The sequence below is a fragment of the Heliangelus exortis genome, chromosome 11, assembly GCF_036169615.1.
Source record: "Heliangelus exortis chromosome 11, bHelExo1.hap1, whole genome shotgun sequence".
Lineage (NCBI taxonomy): Eukaryota > Metazoa > Chordata > Aves > Apodiformes > Trochilidae > Heliangelus > Heliangelus exortis.
Window position 1 is genome coordinate 10760961 of NC_092432.1, and position 24818 is coordinate 10785778.

The following is a 24818-nucleotide window of genomic DNA, read 5'->3' on the forward strand; positions in this document are numbered from 1 at the left end:
GCTTGCTCTTCTGGCTCTTTGTCCCCACGGTCACAGATTCCCTCATCCTGGTGGCTGGAGATGGTTGAGCATTTGCCACGGACCTCTCTGGTTTCTCTTTACTGGTCAGTGGAGGGGACGAGGCTGCAGGATTGCCAGCGAGGGGAGGAAGGAGGTCCCCACCATGTGGTGGAGATGGTGTAGCATCACAGAAGTCTCAGGTGTCTATGGTGAAGCAAAACAGAAGTCTCTGTTAAATCTCCTTGTCCTCCTCCCTGCAGGTTCTGTGACTCTCCCACCAGCGACCTGGAGATGCGCAACGGTCGGGGCAGGGGCAAACGCGTGCGTCCCAACAGCAACACGCCCGTCAGTGAGGCAGCCGCTGCCTCCGAGAGCAAAGGGAGCAGCAACAGCAGCAAGACACGGGCAGGAGCCAACAGCAAAGGGCGCCGGGGAAGCCAGAACTCCTCGGACCACCGCACCCCTCCCGGTGGCACGGCAGAGGACGTGAAGGCCAGTCCCTCTTCTGTCACCAAGCGGAAGAGCAAACCCCTCTCTGACATGGAGCTGAACTCCAGCTCAGAGGACTCCAAGGGCAGCAAACGGATCCGCACAAACTCGATGGGCTCAGCGGCTGTGCCCCCCACCACAGTCAAGGTGGAGCCGGCTGTCCTGGACAGGAACTGCCCTTCTCCCATCCTCATCGACTGTCCCCACCCAAACTGTAACAAGAAGTACAAGCACATCAATGGGTTGAAGTACCACCAGGCCCACGCACACACAGACGATGACAGCAAGCTGGAGGCAGACGTGGACAGCGAGTATGGTGAGGAACCCTCCCTGCACGCAGACATTGGGAGCTGCAATGGTGCTGCCAGTACTCAGAAGGGCTCACTGTCACCGGCACGCTCTGCCACCCCCAAGGTGCGCTTGATGGAGCCCCACAGTCCCTCCCCATCCAGCAAGTTCAGCGCCAAGGTCCCCTGCAAGAAGAAGCTGGGTGGGGAAGGAGACACTGACCCAGGTGCCCTGTCCAATGACGGCTCTGAGGATGGTCCCTCAGTGGCTGATGAGACAAGTAACGATGGCTTTGACTCTCTAGAGAAGCGATGCATTGATAAAGACAAGTCAAAGAAGGCATCCGGTGCTAAGCCAGAGAAGATCCCTTCCAAAAGCTTGAAGTCAGCCAGGCCCATTGCACCAGCCATCCCCCCCCAGCCCATTTACACCTTCCAGACAGCCACCCTCACCACAGCCAGCCCTGGTTCCTCCACGGGCCTCGCCACCACAGTGGTCCAGACCATGCCCAACAGCCCTCAGCTCAAACCTATCCAGCCCAAGCCTACAGTGATGGGAGAGCCCTTCACAGTCAACCCTGCCCTCACCCCTTCCAAGGAGAAGAAAAAGAAGGACAAGAAGAAGAAGGAGCCTAAAGAAGTAGAAAACCCACTGACTCCTGGCAAAGCTTGCAGAGCAGAGGAAGGCAAGAGCCCTTTCCGGGGGGAATCCAGTGACCTGGGGACGAAAGGCGAGGGGCTGCTGAATGGCTCATCTGACCCTCACCAGAGCCGACTGGCCAGCATCAAGGCCGAGGCAGATAAAATCTACAGCTTCACTGACAACGCCCCGAGCCCCTCCATCGGTGGTACCAGCAGACTGGAGAACAACAACCCCACCCAACCCATGACCCCACTGCACGTTGTCACCCAGAACGGGGCAGAGGCGAGCTCAGTGAAGACAAACAGCCCAGCCTACTCAGACATCTCTGATGCTGGGGAGGATGGGGAGGGCAAGCTGGAGAGTGTGAAGGCCAAGGACCCAGAGCAGCTGGTCAAGGAAGGTGCCAAAAAAGCTCTTTTCCCCCCACAACCACAGAGCAAAGAGTCTCCCTATTACCAAGGTTTTGAAACATACTATTCCCCTGGCTACCCCCAGGCAAGCCCAGGGCCCTTGAACCCGAGCAGCCAGACTGCAGCCGAGACGCAGGCCTTGAAGCTGAAGAAGGATGAGGAGCAGGAGAACCCGGAGGTGAAGGTGAAGAGCGAGGGCTGCGAGGAGAAGAAGGCAGAGCTCGGCGGCTCCGGCCAGCAGCCCTCCGTCATCCAGCAGCGTCCTAACATGTACATGCAGTCTCTCTACTACAACCAGTACGCCTATGTGCCCCCCTATGGCTACAACGAGCAGGGCTACCACGCTCACCTGCTGAGCACCAACCCTGCCTACCGCCAGCAGTATGAGGAGCAGCAGAAGCAGCGGCAGAGTCTGGAGCAGCAGCAGCAGCGAGGGCTGGAGAAGAAAGCGGAGCTGGGCTTGAAGGAAAGGGAGGCAGCACTCAAAGAGGAGTGGAAGCAAAAGCCGCCCATGCCCCCGACGCTCACCAAGGCCCCGAGCCTCACAGACCTCGTCAAGTCGGGACTGAGCAAGGCCAAGGAGCAGGGAGGTCCCGATATGGCCAAATCCGTCATCATCCCCAAGCTGGAGGATTCGTCCAAGCTGTCCGGCAGCCAGGTCGCCGAGGGGCTCAAGGTAAAGCTGAGCGAGGCCAGCCACCTCGGGAAGGAGACCGCCGAGACGAAGGCTGGCTCCGAGTGTGGCCGGCAAGCGGAGGTGGACCCTCTGCTCTGGTACAGACAGGTAATGCCTGCCCGCTGCCCGCCAGCCCGGTGGGGGGCTTTCTCCTGGAGGAAGCCCCTCACCGTGGCTTCACTGCAGGGGTTTGCTGGGTCCATCGCAGCAGAGAACATGTGTTGTCCTCTGCTTGTGATAGGACCCCGGGAGGTTCCCTTGGGGCCAGCAAAAGAATGGGGCTGGGAGGCCACAGATTGGCCAGAGAGAGTACAGGGATGGGGAACGGGGTTCGTTGGTCTCCAAGTCCAGCTTGGTTCTGGGGAAGGCGGGGCTGGGAGGAGGTGGCTGCTCTGATGGTTGGTGGGTTCTTGCAGGAAGCTGAGCCCCGAATGTGGACCTACGTGTACCCGGCAAAGTACTCGGACATCAAGACGGAGGATGAGCGGTGGAAAGAGGAGAGGGAGCGAAAGTTGAAGGAAGAAAGAAATCGAAGCAAAGAAGCCTCATCCAAGGAGGATGGGAAGGAGAGCACCAGCTCTGAATGCAAACTGACCCCCACTGAGGAGGCTCGCATGGTGGGGAAGGACCCCAGACCCAGTGTCCATGTCCCTGTGTCTTCACCCCTCACACAGCACCAGTCCTACATCCCTTACATGCACGGCTACTCCTACAGCCAGTCGTACGACCCCAACCACCCCAGCTACCGGGCCATGCCCACCGTCATGATGCAGAACTACCCAGGTAGGGCACCAGGGTTGTCTCAGGGACATCTCTTCTCAGGCTGTCCCTGCTCCTGCAGCAGGGAGTGGCTGTGGGACATCTCATGCCTGGAGACACATATGTGGAGCCTCATGCTCCTGCTTTGTCACCCAGAGATGACTTAAGCCCTGACTGGCCTCTCTTTTCCACCCCCAGGATCATACCTACCCTCCAGCTATTCCTTCTCCCCGTATGGGAGCAAAGCCTCCAGCAGTGATGACAGTGACAAGTCTCGAGCCAGCCCCAGCGTGAGCTGTAAATCCAGCTCAGAGTCAAAGGCCCTGGACATTCTGCAGCAGCACGCCAGCCACTACAAGAGCAAATCACCCACGGTGAGGCTCAGGAGAGCACTGGCTTTGCCCAGCTCTGTATGGGAGCTTCAGGGTGATCCCTGGATCCTGTAACCATCCTGGAGGGACTCTGCGTACCGTGTTTTTTTGCCATTGCGATTGCTGTAGGAGTTTGAGCTGTGGAGTAATCCCATGGCAGAATGCCTTTGGGATGGATAAGCCAAACCTGTGGGCAAGGCTGGCCCAGAGAAGCACTGGGACTCCTCCAGGCCCTGAAGTGACGGAGTGGCACTTGGCCTCAGCCCTGGAGTGGGTGGGATACAGCAGCGGTCTCCATGCCATGGCAGCAGAGAGCCACTATATCCTCCTTGACTGAGCTGGGAGATGAAGTTTTGACATGGTGAGGCAACAGCTGCCCCAAACAGAACCTGCAACCTCACCACTTCTTTTGGGCTGGTCACCAGCCATCCTGTTGTCTCCCAGCAGGGTCATGGGGAACAAAGGGAGGAGGAATATTGTCCCAGCAGTGTAGCCCCAAGTGCCCAGTGTGAGTCTGATGTAGCATTCTTGAGCACACCTCTGTTTTCTCCTCTCCAGATAAGTGAAAAGACATCTCAGGAGCGGGACCGCAGTGGCTGTGGGGTTGTGGGAGGCAGCGGCAGCTGTAGCAGCGTTGGAGGAACCAGCGGGGGCGAGAGGAGCAGCGACCGACCCCGCACCTCACCATCTCAGCGCCTGCTCTCAACACATCACCACCACCACCACCTTGGGTACTCGCTGCTGCCAGCGCAGTACAACCTGCCCTATGCAACAGGTGAGAGCCCAACCTCACCCCCAGTCTGGGCGGGCAGTGGGCACGGCTTGGTGGAGCCAGAAAGGAGCTGGAACTGCCTTTATGGAGTCTGAGCCCTTGCAGCAAGCTTTGGTTTGATGAAATCTGCCGTTTCCTGTCTCCCCCAATGCAGTTGCCAGTTCCTGACTCCACTTTTCCTCCGCAGGTCTCTCCTCCACAGCCATTGTCGCCAGCCAGCAAGGCTCTGCTCCCTCCCTGTACCCACCAACCCGGAGGTGAGAATGGTAAGGGCTCTGCTCCCGCCGCACCGGCACGGCCTCCCTGCTTCACCTGCAGGCAACCGGGCTGGGGCAGAGGTGGCCGGGATGGGGATGCAGGGGATGCCTCTGAGGGGTTGGGGTTCACCTGTCGCCCCGGGGCTTGTGGGGCTGACTTGACTTTGGGCCGTGGCAGGACGTGACACACTGGGACGCCTGGGCTGTACAAGACATGTGACTGGCTCACATGGGGACGCGCTGGAGACTCCGTTAGACATCAGTTGAATGGTGTTAATTGTTCTGCTTGACGTTCCTGCCATGATGAGGCAGACTCTTGTCTTCTCCCCTGCCCTTGGACACACATTGGTCCCCCCTCTACTCCCTCCCTTTTGGCACGTGGCCAAGCTGGTACCTGCGGAAATATTTATTCTCCTGGGCACCAGCGCTTTGGACGGAGGTGACTCGCCTGCCTGGTGCATATGAAGAGGAAACTGAAGCACTGAGGTTTCTTGATGAATTTGGGACCCTGCCGCGTGTCTGCGAGCTGCTGCTTCATGAAGGGGTTGGAGTGCCCATGGGACTGGGGACAGACAGGGGGTGCTGCCTCCTGGCTGCTCCTCACTGGGGCTGGAAGGGCGGGGATGAGCTCCCCATGGAGTTGCAGTCTCGGGATGGGAAGGGCTGGCTCACACAGAGCCCAGGTGGGTGTCAAGGGTGCTGAGGGATGGGTGTCAGCCTGGCTGGAGGCAGCTATGGAGCTGCATGTGGGGACATGCTGCATGTGGGGCTCCCACTGCCGATCCTGTTCCCCACAGCACCTGCTGCTCTCTGCCTGCCTGGGCAGGAGCCACGGGCATGTGGCTAATGGCCAGAGAAGTGAGTCAGGGGAGCTGGGGGCTGCCAGGGCTCCCCCCAGTGCCTTGCAGGGTCTGGATGTGCCTGAAGCTCCTGCTTATGGCTTTCAAGTTGGTTTTGTGATTCTGCAGACCTCAGACCTTTCCTCTGCCCTCCAGCCCTGGGGAGTGCTCCCCAAACCCCCGGGGAGTGCATCCTGCCCGGGCCTGTGGGGTGAGGGCTGTGGCTCTCCATGGCATCCACCTGCTCTTAAAGTGGTTTTCCCAGGCAGAGCCCAGCAAGGAACAGCACACTTGGGCTCTGCCAGAGGCACTTGGGGTTGTGCTGGTCCCTGCTCCAGCCTTGTGCCTGGGCTCAGGGCACCAGGCCCTGGGGGTTACCAGTCCCCACTCTTGGCTGCTCCCCAGTGCCCCAGGACAGGGGCTTTCTGGTCCTCTGCTTCCCCAGCCCCAGCGTGGCTCTCCCCAGGCCGATGCTCTACCTCGGCTCCGTGGCAGCCGGGATGCCCCCGGCTTGCTCCCCACTGCCCAGCCTGGGGGCACATGGGGGCCATCGGTCTCGGTTGTGTCTGTGTGTGTCCGCGTCACACCTGGCCCCGTGGGGCCCTGTACCGGGATGCTCTGCCCACTGGGCTCTGTACATACTGTAAAAAGCAATTGTTTGAAAGCTGTTGTTTTGGGTTTTGTTTTCTTTCCCTGGTTCCCCCATCCCGCTTTCCCCAGTTGGAAAGGAGGTGCTGGCTGATCTTGACTCTGGTCCGGGTGCCGGCAGTGCGGTGGCCCTAACCTGCTCTCATCGGGCAACTCATTTTTCTTCATTGTCTTTGCAAGGAGAGAGGGCAGCATGGCCCGGCAGGCCCCTCGGGGATAGGGATGGTGATGCAGCTTGACTCCCTGAACCTGTTTCAGAGCCACCTGCAGCTGCTGGGCTGGGAACCGCCAGTGTGGGGGTGGTGGGGGGAGCCCCACATCCTACCCAGGGAGGAGTGTCCCACCAGCTGCTCCTGCCTCCAGCCTGGGCTGGCCTGGCAGAGTGTGGCTCCCAGCACAGCCAGGCCCACCTGTGGCTCCCAAGGGTGTGGAGGAGAGGGGCTGGGCAGGTTGGGGTGTGGGTGCTGCTGGTTTTGTCAGGTGTCAAAGGAGGTCCAGGAGGGGCTGCTCCACACCTTCCCAGTTTGGTATCAGTTGTCTCCCTTTAGATGTTAAAAGAAACAATGGTTTAAGCAGAATAGGTTTGAGGTTTGACGTTTTTTGGGTTCTCCTGGTCAGTTCCTGCCAGCGGGGCTGGCACCCCGGCCCCCCGCGGCAGTGCCGCTCCCCTGCCCCTGGGGTCCCCCTGCCCACCGGGCCTGGCCAGCGGCTGGCCAGGGCGTCAAACCCTTGGTGTTTATAGCTCTTGTTTCCATTGGCGTTGCTGTGTTGGGTTTCATTTCAGTCTTCCTGATTCTGCCCTTCTGTAAAGTGTACATTATTACCAAGTTCCTTGTTTTTTATATATATATATATATAAATATATATATATACAAACTGTACTCTTCTTGCCTTTGTACATTTGGGCAAGGAGAGAGAATAAATCTTTTTAAGAGACAATCACAAACCTGTGAGGGTGGCTTTTTCTTCCTGCTCCCCTGAATGCTGGTCCTTTATCCCCAAATGCTGTGCCCAATCATTTTTTGGGGGGAGGGGGTGGAGAGAGAATGTCCCTATCTCTGGGACATCTCAGAGGGATTAAGCAGATGTACAGCTCCTGATGCTAAGCTTGACTGGTCCACAGCCACTGAGGCTGTGGTGGGATGGCCCCCAGCACCCACGGCTCCACCTGGGGCTGCTGCAGCCAAGCTCAGCTGTGTAGATCCAGTCAGACACGCCCCGCCCTCCCCCCCCATGCTCCACCCCTGGGCCATCAGCAAGGCCCTATGGCCTGCCAGGGTCCCACCCTACATCAGGCAAGCCACAGCCAGGGGCTTCGTGCCACAGGGCAGAGCTGGGTTCTTCCCCCCCTTGCCATGGGGGTGACCTCTGTAGGAGGCAGCACCCAGAGGAACCAGAAGCAACTTTCAGGTTTTTCAAAAGGATATTTCTGAAGACACCTGGTGAGCTGAAACTTTGAATTGCTGGAGCCAGGGCAGGAGAAGCTGGTAGTTGTCAGAGGAGCTCATGCATTGGCACAGCTCCCTAACTGCAGTTTGTTAATGAGCTAAGGAGATCATCCTCATGCCCAGCTTCCATGATGAGAACTTTATGCATTACCAGAACATTTTATGGAAGGAGCAAAGTAGTTCCCATCACAGCAGGGCTGTGCCTGTAGATGAGCATCATGGAATGGCAGGTGGCAGCCGGACCCATGCAGAAACAGCCAGAGAGGCACTTGCCAGCCCAGGGGCAGCTCCGGCTACAAGAAAGGATTAAATTCAGCCTTTCAAAAACCTAGAACTCAGCATGGATTTAACAAGGACATATCTGCAGGGTCTCCTCTGTCACTGTACTGCAGCTGGAGCAAGGTCAGGGCCTGGTGCAGAGCCACAGGGGCAGAGATGACCCCAGCAGCACAGACCAGCCCAATTTTAAACCTGACTTTGGATTTAATGTCTCCCTGAAAAGGGAAAAAAAGCTACCAGTCCTTTCACTGGAGGGGAAGGAGGGAAAAAGAGACACAAACTTTATGATGATTTATTCACACAAACTTGTATCCCAGCCCCACCTCTCTCCCCCAGACAGAAACCACTGACTGTGATGGCTATGGAATGGCTTGGCTTCAGCATTTAACAAAACCCTCCACAGGTGAAACCACAGCAAAACACAGGACAAGTCCACTCGCAAGCAGCCAGGCCAGGGAGAGCTGAGGGCACAGCTTAGAAACAAACACCCTTCTGCAGCCTCCCCAGGGAGCCAGCCAGGTGACATCCACAGGGCACAGAGACAGGAGCTCAGCCTCATTGTCCAGGACAGAGTTGAAATGCCAGCTCCTGCCAGCACTGCAGCCCGTATCCCTCCCTTGGGAAGGTCCTGCTCAGGATGAGCTTCCCAACACCCTGGTGTTGCCGCCACCACAGCTGCTACCAGACACAACCCCTTTTGGTTTGGCTACGGCTGTTAACTCCGTGTCTCCAGGCTTGGGACCACCTCTTTGCAAAGGTGAAGAGAAAGATCAGGGGTGTAGTGACAGCCACTGGCCTTGGGCTGAAGGGGGGAGCTTCCTTTGGATCATCACCACCATCGTACCAGAGGCAGGTAAGGAAACCCCTAGAGGGGGGGTTGTTGCTCCCAACCCTCCCTCAACTGTCTGAAAGTGCAAAGGTCAGCCCACCAGAGGCTCTGTGCCTCTCAAATGAACTTCACAATGCTGGGGCTGCTTATTTGAATGCCCCTTTTATTGAATGCTGGGATAGTGCAGTGGTAACACTGAACAGAGTTAAGACTGCTTAGAACAAAAGCTGAAAGCACAAGAAGTTTGGTTTTGGGTTTTTTTAAATAAAATTTAAAAAAAAAAATGTTAGACCAATTAAAAAAGCATCATTTGCCCCAAAGCAGACACATGGGGGTTTTCATGTAGTGTTAAAGGCTAAACTCCACGCACCTACCACCCAAACCATGCCTTCTACTTAAAGAGTGTGAGTGAAAAATAAGAAGGTAGTTGTGTCAGACAAACACAGCGATGGGGACAGGATCCAGGTGGGTTCAGGGGAGTCAAGGAGTTGATTCTGCATCTACTGCTGTGCTCCCCTGGCAGGGCACGGGCCCTGGTGCCTCCAGGCTAACACACCACACACCAGGAGCTCCTATGCCAGTTCAGAAACCTCTTCCATTTACTATTTGGTGATTACATGTGTGTATATATAGTTCTCTAGGCAACACATTTCAATGAGATAGTCAACTCTGAGGATACACAGGCCAATCTAACAATGAGAAATGCAGTTGCAGTCCGACAGAAGCTTGTTTTCCCTTTCCTCAAGAAAGGAGATATAACCCTCTCTCCCCTCAACAGCATTTTCAGGTCACACTGGAGTCCCCCGCTGCAGCTATTCTTCATCAGAGGAAGAGTTCTGATCCAGGGGGTACACCATGAACATCACATCTGGCCGCGATGGGACAGAGGGGTGACCAGGCCTCACGATTTCAAAGCCCAAAAAGCTGAATGTCTTCAGGAGTGGAGCTACCAAAGAGAAGGAAATTTGTTACCACCAGGAATCAGCCTCTCTACCTGCCTCACTCTATAAGCCACAACCTGCATTGATCACCCTCTGTGGGTGCACCCAGAGCTTCCTGCTCAGGAAACATTTTTATCCTGATAACCCTCTTGAACAGGATGTTTTGTCTTTTCCTGCACTCGTCACAGCTGCTCCTAAGTGTGAAGGAGGTTTTAGTTGTGCTGTAGAGCAGGTTAATCCGATATTTATCCTGCCATGTCTCTTCTGTCCCCTCAGAACCAGGAATGGTTGGTCACTACCTGCACCAGCCACACAGAACTGCTTTGTCAGGGTGCACGGCAGCACGTCAGTTTTTATTCTGTACCTCCATGGGTCCCAGAGCCCTTTGAGCCCTGACAGAGGGTCAGACGGCGGCAAACAGGAACCAACTTACTCAGGGCCTAAGTAGAAGTTTGCTGTCTCTGCAAGGAGAACCTGGAGCACAGTGGATGCTCAGTACAGCTCAGCGTGGTCCCCCAGGAAAGGCACCACGGGTTACAGAGAAATTTCGAGCCCGGTCAGGCCAGAAGCCCCCCAAGCACCTTGTCTCAGTCAGATGAGGTTATATCACACAGTGACTGGACACATGGTCACTTGTTCCTAAAGTGATCACTTCCCTGTGACCTGTGGAAGTTACCCTGGCGCAGCATCTCATCTCTACCACATCAGCTTCAAGCTGTGAAGAGAAGCTCCTGTATATTTTCAAGAGAGCTTGGAATTTCAACTGCTTAAACAATGACCCAGGAGCTGAAACACTCAAGAACACAAATATGCAAGGTCCAAGAGCAACACAGCCTGTTTTTAAAGACAGCACCCCTTATCACCTCTCTTCTGTAACCAGCCATTGTGGAGGTCACCTATGCAAGCGGTGGTGGTGGTGACATTATAGCAAGAACTTAATCTGAAAACTCTTCCTGGCATCGTAACATGGGATGACATCTTCCTGGGATCAGCATGGCTTAGCTCTAATTCAGAGCTCCTAGCTCTGAAACTTTGTTTCAGAGAAGAGAGTACATCTTGTGAAACAGCAGAGTAAAATTAGAATTAAGGTTTGAATCATTCCTGCCATGGTGAGTGTGGGGTTAGGGCCTGCATCTAGTAAGATCTAAAGTGACACAGCCATTGCTTGGTACCTCACCACAAATCTCCACCTTCCATGCTGTAATCACTCATTCAACACATCTATCTTTAGATCCTAATGCAACCGCCTTAAGCTGTAAGTCTAGGAAGGGCAAAAGAACCAGATCTTCAAAATCCAGGTGAACATCAGGGCAAGGAGCTATAAGTGTTTGACTCCTCTGTAATAACATCTCCCTGCTTTCCCCTTCAAATCACAAAAGCCTGATGCCAAATGGAGACCTTCACTCCCTACCAGAGGAGAAATATCAACCCATTCTGGACAAGAAAATACTTCAAGTCATCGAGAAGCAGCTTTCTGCATGAGAATACTGGTAATAATCTAATGGCTGGGAATCTACTGGAGAAACCAAGAGGCTCCCTCTCCCTCTCTAGAAAGGGCTTGTCTTTTCCAAGATAAACTATTTCTGCTTTGTAAACACAACAGAAGAATTATGCATGTAATATTTACTGCACTAGGAAGCATCCTGTGGAGCCCTGCCTTGGGATTACCACATTTTTGGGCAACCTCAGTACTTATATCTAGGGAGCAAGCCTAACAGCGGGAGCGAGTTCTCACCTCTATCTTCTCTGCTTTTCCTGAAGCAAACAAAGACATAGTTTACTTTCATTTTTTCTTCAGCAAACTCCAACAGTGCTGATAACCTGCCAAGGAGGAGGAAGACAAAAGAACATCAGCTATAGGAAGTCCTGTCCTGAGGAAGCCTCTGAGCATTGTCAACTGTTTGGATGTTTTTAGGCAGAAAGATGACTTGTTTACAGACCCCTTCCAGCAAACAATGGGTGCTGAAACAATGGGCTTCCTGCTTTGCTCTCCTGCCCTGCAGAACCAAGAGCCACCCACACCCAAAATCACCCAACAGGTCACCGTCCTCACGTGCCAGCATGCACAAGACCCCATCCCCACTATCCAGGGATTTTGTACAGAAGCCTTCGGATGCAGGAAGCTGAAGACTGCAGCTGCTCTGGAGCCAGGCTACATCCATCGTCTCTCCTGGCAACATCCATGAGGGGAACTGCAAGGTTTGTGCTTTTGGGGAAGGAAAAAAAGCAAAAGCAAAGATCTCACACCAGGCAGAAGAGGAGAGACAACGACTGGTAAGGAGCATGGACACAGGCAAAGCTGTTCCCTGCACACATCAGCTGGATGGCACAGCTGCTGCACCCTGAGTCCAGGCTTCCTGCCTTTCCAGCTCAATTATTCCTGCCACCTCTTGATGGAGTCAGTGCTGGGTTAACCCATTTCTGAGCCCCAGGGATCAACACAGCAGAACCATCGCTGTCACTGCTGGCCCTGGGAGTGTTTAGGACACAGGCTGCTAAAGCAGTCCCAAATGGGGCTTCAGTCAACATCTAATGAGACAGCAGTCAGTCAGTCAGACAGGAGCACAGCGTGCGAGATGAAATTTGGGAGGATTTTGTTAATATGGTAATGAACTGTTTTAATTATAGCCTCTACTAGGCTGTTGTACCTAGCTAAAAAAAATATGACATAATTGCCTTTTAGTCAGGATGACACAGGCAGGTAAATACCCTCCTGAAGAACCTGCTCCCAGGTGGGCAGGCGCTTGGACAGCTACAGGGCTCAGGGGCTGGCTGAAGAACTGCACAAACCTTGGTCATACAAGGCAAATGTGAGGCAGCAATAATACTGGCACTTGCTGAAGGTGCCCAAAGAGATGTTTTTTTCTTAATTAGCTTGTGTCATTTATGGATGAAGCCTACTTGAAGACTTAGGACTTGAGAGGGCTCTGCAGAGGAATCCAGTCAAGTCTCATGTACTCTACAGCACTCCCAGCCAGCAGAGATCTCTGGCAAAGCACTTGGCAGGAAGGAGCTGCTCTGGAAGCTGCGTTTACACAAACTTCCCCGAGCAGAGCTGTCTGGACAAAACACCACCATATCCTGCCAGCAGAGAAAAATCACAGAGTTTGGCAGAGCCCCACGCCTGCGTGGCAGCGCTCCAAGAGCAGATCCACCTACTGATGAGAAGGAAAGCATCACTAGAATAGAGGTGGGTTTTTTCCCTGAAAGAGAGGAAAATGCCTGCCAAAATAAGCTTCCCAAGTGGCCAGCAGAACAAAAAGTGGAGAAAAGCTTGTAGATTTTCCATACCAAAGTATGCAAAGAATCGCTCTGTTCATTTAGGGCTTGTTTTTCATTAGAAAAAACAGACTCAAAAAACAGTAACCCATCAAAAACTAGGGTTTAGACTAGGGGTCTGGAGAACAGGTCCTATGAGGTGAGGCTGATGGAGCTGGAGCTGTTCAGCCTGGAGAAGAAGAGGCTGAGGGGACACTTTACTCTCTACAGCTACCTGAAAGGAGGCTGGAGTGAGGTGTTGGCCTCTTCTCCCTAGAGATTAGTGATAGGGCAAGAGCAAAAGGGTTCAAATTGCACCAGGGTAGGTTCAGACTGGGTATCAGGAAAAATTTCTTCACCCAAAGAGTGGCAAAGCAGCAGAACAGGCTGCCCAGGGAAGTAGTGGAATCACTGTCCCTGGGGGTATTAAAAAAATGGGAAGATATGGTGCTTCAGGAGATGGTTTAGTGGTTACAGTGGTGTAGGGCTGGCAGTTGGACTTGATGATCTTGAAGGTCTTTTCCAACCTTGATGATTCTGTGATTCTATGAACAGTCAGCAAGGGGGAAGAAAATATATAAGGCAAACAGGAGGACAGTTCTCTGAAGACGAGGGTGCAAGTGCATACTTGTACACAAACCAAGAGCAGAGCTGCCATGTGTTTGGCCCATTCTCCTCACACACTGCATCACCCATATAAGCTAAGCCTCACTCCCTGTGAAGCCATGTACACAGCTTACCCTTCTTTGCTTCCATCAGCTAATAATCCATCAGGGATTTCCACAAAGAGGCTCTGATTAGAGAGCACTGCATCCCAGGAGGAGGTCTTCACCTCTGTGACCTTGTACTGGAAGTGGACAGTGTGAGGCTTCCCTTCGTGCACTGGGACATCTTGGTTAACAGTGATCTTCTCGTCCTGCACAGGGGAGGGAAGGGCAGAGAGCTAATGAATATGCTTTGGGGTTAAAGGAAACTATCCATGAGACTGTAGACCCAAAAAATGTAAGAGACTGTGCTTAAGTGAGCATGCAGAGGGACTGTGAGCAGTGAGAGTGCCCTCCTGACAAAGGCCCAGCCCTCAGGGACTGGTGTGTGTCCAGAGTTTCAGCCCATTGCTAAAATCTGTCCCCTTAAGACTTGTGAGGGTACACACAGCTGGCTGCAAGCTCAGGTTGGAGTCTCAGTGCTCTAAACAAGTGTTTAAGTGCTCTTGTTCTGAGCTACCTGTAATATCTTGCTTTTACTCTAACCCAACAGAAGAATAAAGACCAAAAAAAGTGAAGTCCAACATCCTAAACAGCCAGGGCAGTATAACTAGAGAGAGCAAATGCCAAGTAAGTGGTATTACAGATTTACTAAGAACATTATACTTTACACTTCCCCTTTCACTGGCTCAGGGACACAACACTCTGAGTACACGGATCTCAGAGTGATTTTCTAGTCATGTTTTCACTTTCAAGGGAATGTAGTTTTGCATATTTACATTGTAGGAAAGTTCTGGGTAGTGAGAGTCCATTCACTCCCTGCAGGTCCCAGCCACATCTCTGAAGAGTGGATCATGAATTGCCCTTCAAAAAGCACAACTTGAACTGACAAGCTGGAAGAGCATCTGCTGCCACAGCCTAACCAATCTCATAATCTCCTCAATCCCCAAGTCCTAGTGTTTACAGGATGACCACAAACTGCCTTCCCAGATTTTACAACCAACTGGTATGGCCAGTGGTTTGCCTCCTGGTTTAAGGGAGGAGAATAGATGGCATAGAGAGTATCCCAAAGCAGACAGAAGCTACACAGATTTGAAGATCATAAGGAGGTCTTTTCCAGAGACCACAAATGTACACATCCCTTTCCAATAGTGCTCCAATGGGAATGCCAAGCATGCAGACCGCCTCACATTCAGCTCAGCAGTTCCTAGAAAACAATCTTGTGGTTCAAACACCATTCCTTTTCCCAACAGTTTTTGCAGGCAGTTGGCTTGCCCAGTAATTATTTCCACATTTCACTGCAAAGAGCCCCAATGAAAGGATGAAGAAATTCATTAGGTTCCTGAGTTAATGTTCACAGCTACAGCAGAAGCTGAACTGTTCCCATCTGCTGGGTTGCAAGTTCGTGCATTCTGATTCTCTTGCTTTTACAGTCACCTGCACAGCTCTGAAGGGCAGAAGTGAAGCAGATATTGGATGTCATATTCCTGAGTCACAGGCGTGCTTGGGAGAGCCATGTGTCCCTCTCCCCTAAACAGCATCAGGTGGGGTGGGAGATGGCTTACTCCATTGGCTCATTAGGTGAGCTAATGCCTCCGGGAATTTCAAGTGAAGAGAGTGGTTAATTCAGCAGCTCTGATCTGCTGACTATCAGCTGGACTGACAATGAAACAAATGACATTGCTGCAGAATGACAGCACCTTGCCAGACAAGTTTCAATAAATGCTTTGCAGTGACATGTACTCATCCCTTACCATAACACACACACAGCCAGTACAGCAAACTCTTCCCAGTTTGGATCTGCTGTGAAGAAGCATTTAAAAGAAGAGCAGTAGAAACACATCAGCGGCCAATGGTGCCCAGTAAGAGGGTGGAAGTCTCCTCAGTAGCAGTGCTTTCCAAGTTTTCCTGTAGGTGTTTTGAGCTATGAAGATGTAAGCACTTCCAAAAGACCAGCAAGGGAGGTTCAGCAAAAACATAACTCAGAGTCTTTCTGGGCTCCTCAAGCCTGGGTCCCAGTGCTTTCATTCCTATCAATGCATGTATTAAAATGGAACCATCTTGGCTTCACTGCTGTGACAAAGAAGAAGCCATCAAGTATGTTAATGCTGGTGACAAAGTAATGCCACATCCAAATCAGGAACTGCCTGGCTTGGATAACCAGAGCAGAGGAAGCTGCTGTTTCTTTAAGGACCACAAAGCTTAGCTAGAAAACAGTTTACACTTCATCAGTATAAATATCCTGTAGGAATTAAGTTTTGTTGTCAAGTTTGAAAGAACTTTTAGTGGCTGTGCCTGCTGTCGGGCTTTACTAGTTTTAAGCAAACTGCATCCAGAAACCTAATGACAGCTGCTCAAGTTTATCCTGACTGCTGCTGCTGCTGCTGAAGCCACTGTGGAGCCAGCAGTGAGAATCAGATGTGAGCCCAGAGAGAGCTCTGGACTATGGAGGGGTCTTAAAAAAACCAAAAAACCCCACAAGGGGATTATATGCACATCCTTCACCAGTGCCTTTATAGGGGCCTTTTACAGTTGTGACTGTGCAGAAAGTGTCTCTGCTATAGAAGGGATCCTTCCCTCAAGGAATGCTCATGGATGCTTCTTTTCTTATACTTCACAAAAACAAAAATAGGGTGAGGAAGTTGAGAAGAGCGGGTTGGAATTGACACATTGGAGGGGGAGGCACACACATACATTTGTGCAGGAGCCTGCCAATAGGGGAGGAAAAGCTTGCCAAGCCTTCTGGCTTAGCCCTTCTGTCACCAGAAGTTATGCCCTGCACTCCAAACCCAGCAAGGCTTTTTCTCCTTAAAAGCTCCCTAATGCGACAGCCCACGAACCAAAGGCAGCACGACCACAAGGATTAAGAGAACCAGTTCCCCCGGTTCAGAGGGACTTAGGTTTCCACAGCCCATCTCGGGCAGCTGATACTTCATTTCTAGGCATCAAAACAGAGGCAGCGAGATGCTGGGGACAGAAGCTGTTCCTGTGAAGCATCAGCCCAGAATTCTTTGGAAGCTGCTCAAAGTAAAATCCTGTTTATGCAACAGATGTTAGGTTTTAGTTCACCCCTGCAAAATCCCCCAACCACAGTATCAAGGGGGGGGAAAATCCACCCCACCAGGCTATCTTTTATGCACAACTGCCTAAACCACCAGCTCTCCAGTCCTGGTCTCCATTTCTGTGAAGCAAAGCCACAAGGACCAGCTTCCACTTGGTTAAAATTCATCAAGCACAAGATTTTCCAGCCCGGCTACACTCACTCAGATGTCCCGAGGAGGACCCAGGTGGGGAAGGCCCCTACATGTAGGCAGAGTAAGAAGAAGAAAGGATGTTACGATCTCCCATGGCTGAGCAGCTGGGAGAAACCCCTGCAAGCAGCCTGTGTTGGCATGGGCTACACCTGCAGCCTCCTGCCAAGCCTGCTAGCCAGAGCACATCCTGCACAAAGCCCATCCTGGCTAACACTGACACTGACCCCCATTGTGTTCCCAGCTCAAGGAAAGCTCCCTTGATGAAGGGCTGAGAATTAAGTCTCCAAACACAAAAATACCAACGACTGCAGGAACCCCAGCTGCTGAGTTCATAGCACTGCTGTACATGAGCACTGTGTGGCAGGCCCCGAAGGAGGCAGGCTGGTTCAGAATGTCACCCCTTCAACCAGAACAGCTGATACAGCTGGAAAAAGTACTTAAGCTTTTGGATCCAGATGCCTTTCCAGGTCAGGCTGAAAAGCTCAGCCTGTTGTTAACTGCAGCCCCACTGAGCAGAACAGGCAACTAAGAGGGGCAGAGAGTCCCAGTAACTCTCATCTGTTGCTGGACTTCACACCAGTGGGCTGGGGGCAGCTGTTACAGACAGGGCTGATTTTCTGGCAGGTTCTGCTGGATTTTTTCAGCATTCAACCTAGAAAGAATTATATCCATATTTCTGGGATGCAGCTATCAAGATGACATCCCCACAGGCAGCAACCCCTGCCTACACACCACTGCCAAAAAGCTTCTGTGCGAATTCACGGCCACACTGAAATCAAACACTTCCAAGTCTCCAGATTGTTGTTCTTTCCACCAGCATCTCTTCCATGCTGAGTCCATGTTCTGCCTTTGGACCTTGCCTGGTGTGTACACAAAGCTTGGCAATGCTGGCCTGCAGGAGTTTCAATTGCCAGGGTCCCCCATTTCTCATCTCCTCCCGCCCACATGGGAATTTGTTTCTTGTCCTGAGCCCTGTCAGGAACTCCATTGTGCTCTTTGCTACCTCTGTGGATTTCATCCCCCTCTAACATCTGTGACAATTCAACTTGACAGCATTAAGCTGATGTCATATTATTACTAAGAGGTTGCAGAGAGGTGGGTGAGGCACATGCTAAAAATTCACCAAGGCTGCATTAAAAAAAAAACCTCCTCTGAAAGCAGCCATGAGGTCTGTGACTCTCATGAATTTCCAGAGAAGACTCTGGTAGCTGTGACCCAAGAGGGCTGGTCCCTTTTCATCATCTGGAGTCTGTGTGCCTCCCACACACAGGGTAATTAAAAGTCAAGTCGAATGCCTATGACAACACTCCTTGCTGCACAGCCAAATTTGCAAACTAAGCATAAATTTAGGCTGCCTCATCTGATAGGACTTTAATCCCTGGCTTGTGGAAAAGCAGCTCCTGTCCCAGAAGAGAGACAGATATGTGCCACCATAACACCACACACAGCTGCACGAGTGCCAGGTACTCCAGAGAAAGGAGCAGCCAAAGCTCCTCACACCAAGGAAAAGGTCCTGGAGAATGAAGAAGGCCAAAAGCTGAGAGCTACGCAGATCCACGTGCTCCTGGGCAAGCCTGCAGACACAAAAGCCTTCCTGATCTTGCCTCATCCTATGCATGTGCTCCAGAAACGTTCCAGGCTGCCTCACCCTTCTGTGACACCAGGAGTTACCCTGTGCATCAGTTCAGGCAGCTCCCAGGACCTGACAGCTTCACCCTCTGGAGCAGGGCACAGGAAGGAGCTTATCAACCCTCCTCTCACTGCACTTCACCTTTCTGCTTCCTACTTCCTCTTTTTGCGAGACATCTGAGAAGTTGATTCATGCTTTGATAATGCTGTCTCTGCTCACAATAGCTAAAACAGGAGAATCATTTGCTGCCCCCTTTGAGAAAAAGGTCTCTTGTTTCTTAACAGACCAGTGATATTTAAGCAGGAGAGCTCTGCATGCAGCTCAGCAATCTGCTGAAAACTTAACTTCTCTGACTTGGAGTTATTTGCATTCATTCCCATTAGCCTGCAAAAGGAAACAAATACAGCTGCAACACAGGTATAGGTTGTTATTGAGACATCAGATCTTTCTCACCTTATATATCAGAGCTGAAAGAGAAGGATCCCTGCCACCCCCTCGCCCACCGGGGATCTTCGACAGTGGGTGAGGGGCATCAGGAGCACCACAGAGGCCCTGGAACAATGTGCCTGCAGCACTGCAGCTGGGGACAGTTACTCAAAGGTAAAATACTACTGCAAGAGAAAGAGAGAGAACACCAGGTTACACGAGCAAGGATCATATTTCAGGTGTCACAGCTCCTGCTGACCCCAAGCCTCCGCAGCAGCTCAGAGGCAGCTACCAGGGCTTTAGCGCCTGGGCACGGGCATTAAAACCACTCAGTGCCCGGGGCATGTCAGGAACCGGCAGCGTTTTGTTAGAAACAGAGGAGGGGCTTTAGAGCCAAGAACCCGAAGAGTGCTGAGCAACCTCATGCTAATAAGGGACGCCTGGAAAGCTGCCAACAGCAGATGGCTGGAAACGCGTGACCAGATGAGCACACATTTTATATAGACAAATATCTACAAATAGATCAACAGGACCCAGAAGGAGGAGGTTTAAGTTTCAGATTTTCAAAACGAGGAGGAGTACTGGTTCTTCAGATATTTTCAACACGCTTCGCAGTGCCCAAATTGACATTTTGACATGTAAATTAAAACATCATAAAAGCATCCCTCACCCCAACCTAAAGAATTACAAGCTGACCCCACAGATCTACTCTTAAGAGCAATAAAATAAGTTTTCCTTGCAGTTCCTGCTTCTTTGGATGTCCTACACACAGTCTTGTAGGATCAGTTTGAGCATAGGCTTTAATATCTATCTGCCTTGGCTTTTAGGAGCTTCATGAAAGCAAATTATTTTGCTTTTGGAGCACTGCTCCTTTTATCAGTACCACAAAAGCTCTTTGCTGAGGCAGGGCACAGCACTGATATTCGTCTAACAAAGCCTGGAAAAGCCAGGCAGAGGAACCAGTCCCTCCACAGCGTTCCCATCATGGAACTTGCCAGCACAAGGCTGTGCAAACACCACCAAAATGAAGAGAAACATGAGGGTTTTCCATCAGCCGTTAGTGAGAAACAGGGCTGTGTATAGACGTACTGACAGTTTACTGTCTGTCCTAAAATTTCTCACTTGAGCAGTTCCCAAAACAGTGTTTTACCACTCTAATCCCCCACCATGAGGGAGCGAGCTTCAGCATCCAAAGACAAAGTGCAGAGCTACATGCACAGCATGCTGGAACATAGATCAGACCACAAATGCCTGAAATTCAGCATTTCTGCCTGCCAGAAAACAACCTGCAAATACAGTTATGACATAGGCAGAAATGGTTAAGAACTTGGCTTGTCCCTCTCAAACCAAAATAATCTTTGCAGGAAACACAAACATTCTTCCTCCACTTATTTTCTCCTGCAGGTTGGTGAGACTAGGCTGTGGAGCAGCATTCCCATGTGCCATGGGCTACAGCAGACACTGCTGGGAGAACTTTAAAAGCACCACGACAAAGTATTCTGCAGTTGCACTGAGGATGTCTCTGGGCACACAAGCTGAGTAGCCTTTGGTGTTCATACAGTCCCTCCTCACGGCATGGCTGGGGCTATCAATGGACCAGTGTGTATTCACTCGTAGTGGATGTGGAGAGGCATGACAAAGCACTTTGCTGTGCAGTTCCCCACCCCCAGAAAGCTGCTGGCAGCTTTGTTATTCCCTTCCCTCCTCCCTTACCCCCCCCCCCCAAGTCCACAATGTACTATTGATAGCTCTCGCCAACTTGCAGCCAAGGCATCAAGAAGCTGGATAATGAAGTGTAGTTGTGGGAAAAAAATAAAAGAGAGGCAGCAGTTTTCATGCAAAGCAGTTTGAGACACTTCCCAGTTTTGCTTCCTCTGGCACACGCAGAAGTCAAACACAAGACCCCTTCAGTGGCCGAGCCCTGTGGGCAGTACTGGGGCTTCTCCTGGCCCAGGCCTGCACCCCATGGCTCTCCTCCCCCAAAACTCAACAGCACGGCCAGCCAGGGTCCCCAGAGCAGCACAGGCTGGGCAGCAGGCCCACGTGGGGAGAGCACAGATTAAAAGGGGGTTTGCTCCTCCAGATGCACGTTTGCACCCTGGGAAGAAGTTTGTGCAAGCACCCAACAAAATCTGATCCTTTGATGCACCCACGTGTGAGCTGCCCACTGCACTTCTGCTCCCCAGGGGAAGGTTTACAGCTTAAAAATTGGGCTTGTGCTCCCTTCCAGCCTCTCCCTTCTTTTGAGAAGCTGCTTTCCAGCAGCACGGTTGAGGCTAAGATTTAAACAGGCACTTACACCTAAGCATTTGGATCACCAAGGGCCTTTCTTCCTCTGAAGAAACTCCCAAGCAAAAACTTCTTGCCCAAGCCCTGCCCGAAATGGGAGCTGGAGGCAGGGGTATGTTTCCAGCCAGCGGGTATAATTTTAACTCACTAAGCTCCCAGACATCTTAATCCTGTGCCCTGTCCTGGGAAGTGCGAAGGACAAAACTCCTCAACTTTTGAACCCTGTCCCGGGTGCTCTTCAACACCACCTGAAGCTCCAGGCCTCCACTGCTGTCAGTCCAGAACCAGCAGCCTGGGGTCCTGAAAGCTTCAAGTTTTCTCCGTTTGGGGGGGGGGGGGTTTATTTGCACTGAGCCCTTGCGCCTGATGGATGGAAGATCCACACAACTCCTGTGGCATTAAGAGAAATGAAAGGGTTGTTTGTTTTCTTTACCTCTCCTTTTTAAAACAGGCTCTGAAGAAACAGTAGCACCCATAATAATGAAGTCTTGTGCTGCCAGGCACTGCAAGCCATATACTAAGGAATACCCGATTTGAAAAGCAACTTGAAATGACCGTCTGGTGAACACTGTGGAGCTCAAGTATCCACAGCCAAGAACCTGGACTGTTTTATACACACCCTCTGGGCCTTTATCTACGCTGTGCCATAGACGCTCAGGAAATGACACTTTTGAGACTCTAAACAAGGAACAGACACACAAGACAATTTGGCCAGCTGTGAAAAATGCCCCACAAATCATGTAAGTTCACACCCGATGATAACCAACCTGCCAGGAAAAATCACCTTTCCTTAGGGATGCGTGGGGAAGGGCGGGCACAAATCCTCCTTGATGTTTGTTTAGTACTAAAAGAGTGTTCAGACACTCGCTGCTGAGGGGCTGCCCCACTCCAGTGCCCCGGACCCCAGACACCCGTCCGGGGGGCTGCCCCCACAGAGAAGGACGGGGGACGGGAGGAGATGCAGGGGGACATAAGGGAGATCAGAAGGAAAAAAGGAGGGGGAAGGGAGGGGGAATGATGAGAGGTTCACCCCCCAGCCTCCCCCCTACCCGCACCCCAGGCTCAGCCGCCGCTCCGGAGGGGCGATGGAGGCCGCGGCAATGGGTGAGCAAAGCCCGACGTCGCTGGACAGCATAAGCCCCCTCCCCATTCTCCGCACCTGTCCTGTGTGTTTATCATTCTCGGCTTGCTAGGGCTGGCCTCCGGCTGCGCTCTTCGTTTTCTTCGTTCCTTTTCCTTCCTCTTCCTCTTCCTCCTCCTCCTTCCTTTTCCTTTTCCTTTTCCTCGCTTCCTCGCTTCCTCCCTTCCTTGCTCCCTCCCTCTCTCTCCCTCCCTCCTCTCCACTCCCGCCGCCGCGCTCCGACTGACCCCCCCACGGCCCCGCCCCCGCCCCACGCCCCGCCCGCCCCCGCCCCTGCCCCCTTCCCCCTCCCCCCGCACGCCCCGCGCCGGGCACCCTGGGAAACCGCCGCCCCAAACAAAGCCGCACGCCGCGCACGCCCGCACGCCGCGCAGGCGCAGAGTGCTCCTTCCCCCCCCCTTCCTTCCCCCCCCCTTCCTTTCCCCCCCCCCTCTCCCCCCCCTCTCCTCCCCCCTCCCCCCCCCTCCTCCCCCCCTCCTCCCCCCTCCTCCCCCCCTCCCCCCCCCCTCCCCCCCCTCTCACCCCCCCCTCTCCCCCCCTCTCCCCCCCCTCTCCCCCCTCTCCCCCCCTCTCCCCCCCTCTCCCCCCTCTCCCCCTCTCCCCCTCTCCCCCTCCCCCCCCTCCCCCCCTCTTCCCCCCTCTTCCCCCCCTCCCTCCTCTCCCCCCCTCCCCCTCTCCCTCTCTCCCCCTCTCCTCTCTCCCTCTCTCCCCCTCTCCCCCTCTCCCCCTCTCCCCCCCTCTCCCCCCCCTCTCCCCCTCTCCCCCCCTCTCCTCCCCCTCTTCTTCCCCCTTCTTCCCCCCCCCCCTCCCCTTCTCACCCTCCCTTCTCCTCCCCTCCCCTCCCCTCCCCGCCCCTCCCCTCCCTTCCCCTCCCCTCCCCTCCCCTCCCCTCCCCTCCCCTCCCCTCCCCTCCCCTCCCCTCCTCTCTCTCCCCCCCTCTCTCCTCCTCCTCTTCTTCCCCCCCTTCTTCCCCCCCCCTCCCCTCCCCTTCTCACCCTCCCTTCTCCTCCCCTCCCCTCCCTCCTCTCTCTCCCCCCTCTCTCCTCCCCCTCTTCTTCCCCCCTTCTTCCCCCCCCTCCCCTCCCCTTCTCACCCTCCCCTCCCCTCCCCTCCCCTCCCCTCCCTCCCTTCCCTTCCCTCTTCCCCCATCCTTCCCCCCCTCCTTCCCACCCCTTTCCCCCTCTTTCCCCAGGTCCAAGGATGCCAAGCAGAGCTTGTGATGAGCAGGGTACCCCAAAGGAGCAGGCAGTGACAGTCACCTGGGCAGAGACTGCCTGGAGAGCAGGACAGTGTGACCTGTGGAGTTCATCCCCACAGAGCTTGGCAGACAATGGAAACCTTCACACGGACTTCTCAACAAAGCAGCTGACTGGGTAAGAAGCTCTCAAAACCTTTCAGATGGAAGCCCTCAAGCTGGGGTCTTGGGCAAGTCTCACATCTACCCGTGTGCCCGGCCTCATGCTGGCTGCTGGTGCTTGCAGCACATGGGTGAGCACAGGGCTGGCCCTGGAGGGGAGCAGAGCATGCTCCTGGGTGACAGATGTAGAAGCCCAAGGTGCCCAAGGGCTCTGGGATCTGACAGGCAGCCCATGGCCTGGACTTCCAGGTTCCCAGTGCAACGACTGTCAGGAAGCAGCCGGCTGTTCTGCAGAAAGCTGGATGCTGGCCAGAGCCTGAGTTCAAACAGAGCACATTAAGTGGCCTTTTCCCCCTTCCTCTGCATTTAAAGCTCTGCTTGCAGCCATAATTCTATTTATAATACCCAGGAAAAGCGAGCTGAGACTTTCCCACAGTGCTGGCTTCTCAGGCGATTGTTGTTGGGGGAGCTGGAATTTACATGGTATTATTTTTGTATCCCCTGGGAAGGTGTTTGTTTTTTTGTTTTTTTTTTTTTTTTTGTGTGTGTGTGTGTGTGTCGTTCTCCATCCCTATCCATGCCGAGAGAAGTTTGTGAAGCACAAGGTCTCTGGTTGCTTCTCATGGCTCTTACTTAAAGTGCTTTGCTGAGGGGCTGCTGGTTTGGTTGTCTCTGTCTGTGGGGAGGGTGGTGGGTGCTCTAGGGGACACCTAGATTCCAGCTCTGGTGGGTGCTCTAGGGGACACGCTGATAGCCAGGGGGCTCCAAGCCGTGTCACTGATACCCCCCCTCTCATTACTGTGGGAGCACCCCACATGGGGCTTTTTGCCTCTGTGTGCGAAGGAGGGAAGGTGAAAGATAATCTTGCTTGGAGTAACAGGGGCTCCCCGTTGCTGCCGGATTTTGGCAAGGAGAAGTTCTGCTGTGCTGTGGTTTTGGGGTGGCACAGTGGTGCCCTGTGGAGCTGAGCAAGGTTACCAGGTCACGGTGTCACCGGGTTGTTGCTGCCAGCAGAGTCCAGCGGGTGTTTTGTTTTTTTTTTTTGTGCTTTTCTTGGCCATGCGAGGCCGTTCCCCACACAGGGAGCTGCTGTGCCATATTCTGGGCAGGC

At 53.1% G+C, this 24818-nt stretch overlaps 2 protein-coding genes across 11 annotated transcripts in view; one reads left to right on the forward strand and one right to left on the reverse strand.

The window, feature by feature from the left end:
• Window positions 1–7097, forward strand: part of ZNF609 (zinc finger protein 609) — a 71533-nt gene extending 64436 nt beyond the window's left edge. For 5 of the 10 annotated variants that reach the window (XM_071754495.1, XM_071754493.1, XM_071754494.1 and 2 more), the window contains 6 exons: window positions 261–2613; window positions 2922–3288; window positions 3463–3638; window positions 4194–4410; window positions 4595–4664; window positions 4843–7097. In XM_071754495.1, the coding sequence (XP_071610596.1) occupies window positions 261–2613; window positions 2922–3288; window positions 3463–3638; window positions 4194–4410; window positions 4595–4664; window positions 4843–4849 (3190 nt within the window). In that variant the 3' untranslated portion in view covers window positions 4850–7097. Of the gene's footprint in view, window positions 1–260; window positions 2614–2921; window positions 3289–3462; window positions 3639–4193; window positions 4411–4594; window positions 4819–4842 lie in introns of those variants that run through there. The other 5 variants (XM_071754500.1, XM_071754501.1, XM_071754498.1 and 2 more) reach the window with 3 other exon arrangements.
• A 1756-nt stretch (window positions 7098–8853) lies between these two features.
• Window positions 8854–22487, reverse strand: OAZ2 (ornithine decarboxylase antizyme 2). Its single transcript, XM_071754504.1, is given in 6 exon segments — window positions 8854–9653; window positions 11384–11469; window positions 13647–13822; window positions 18948–19028; window positions 19030–19105; window positions 22369–22487. Coding segments are annotated over 6 exon segments (573 nt in total). The 5' UTR covers window positions 22389–22487; the 3' UTR covers window positions 8854–9519.
• Window positions 22488–24818: the final 2331 nt, after the last annotated feature.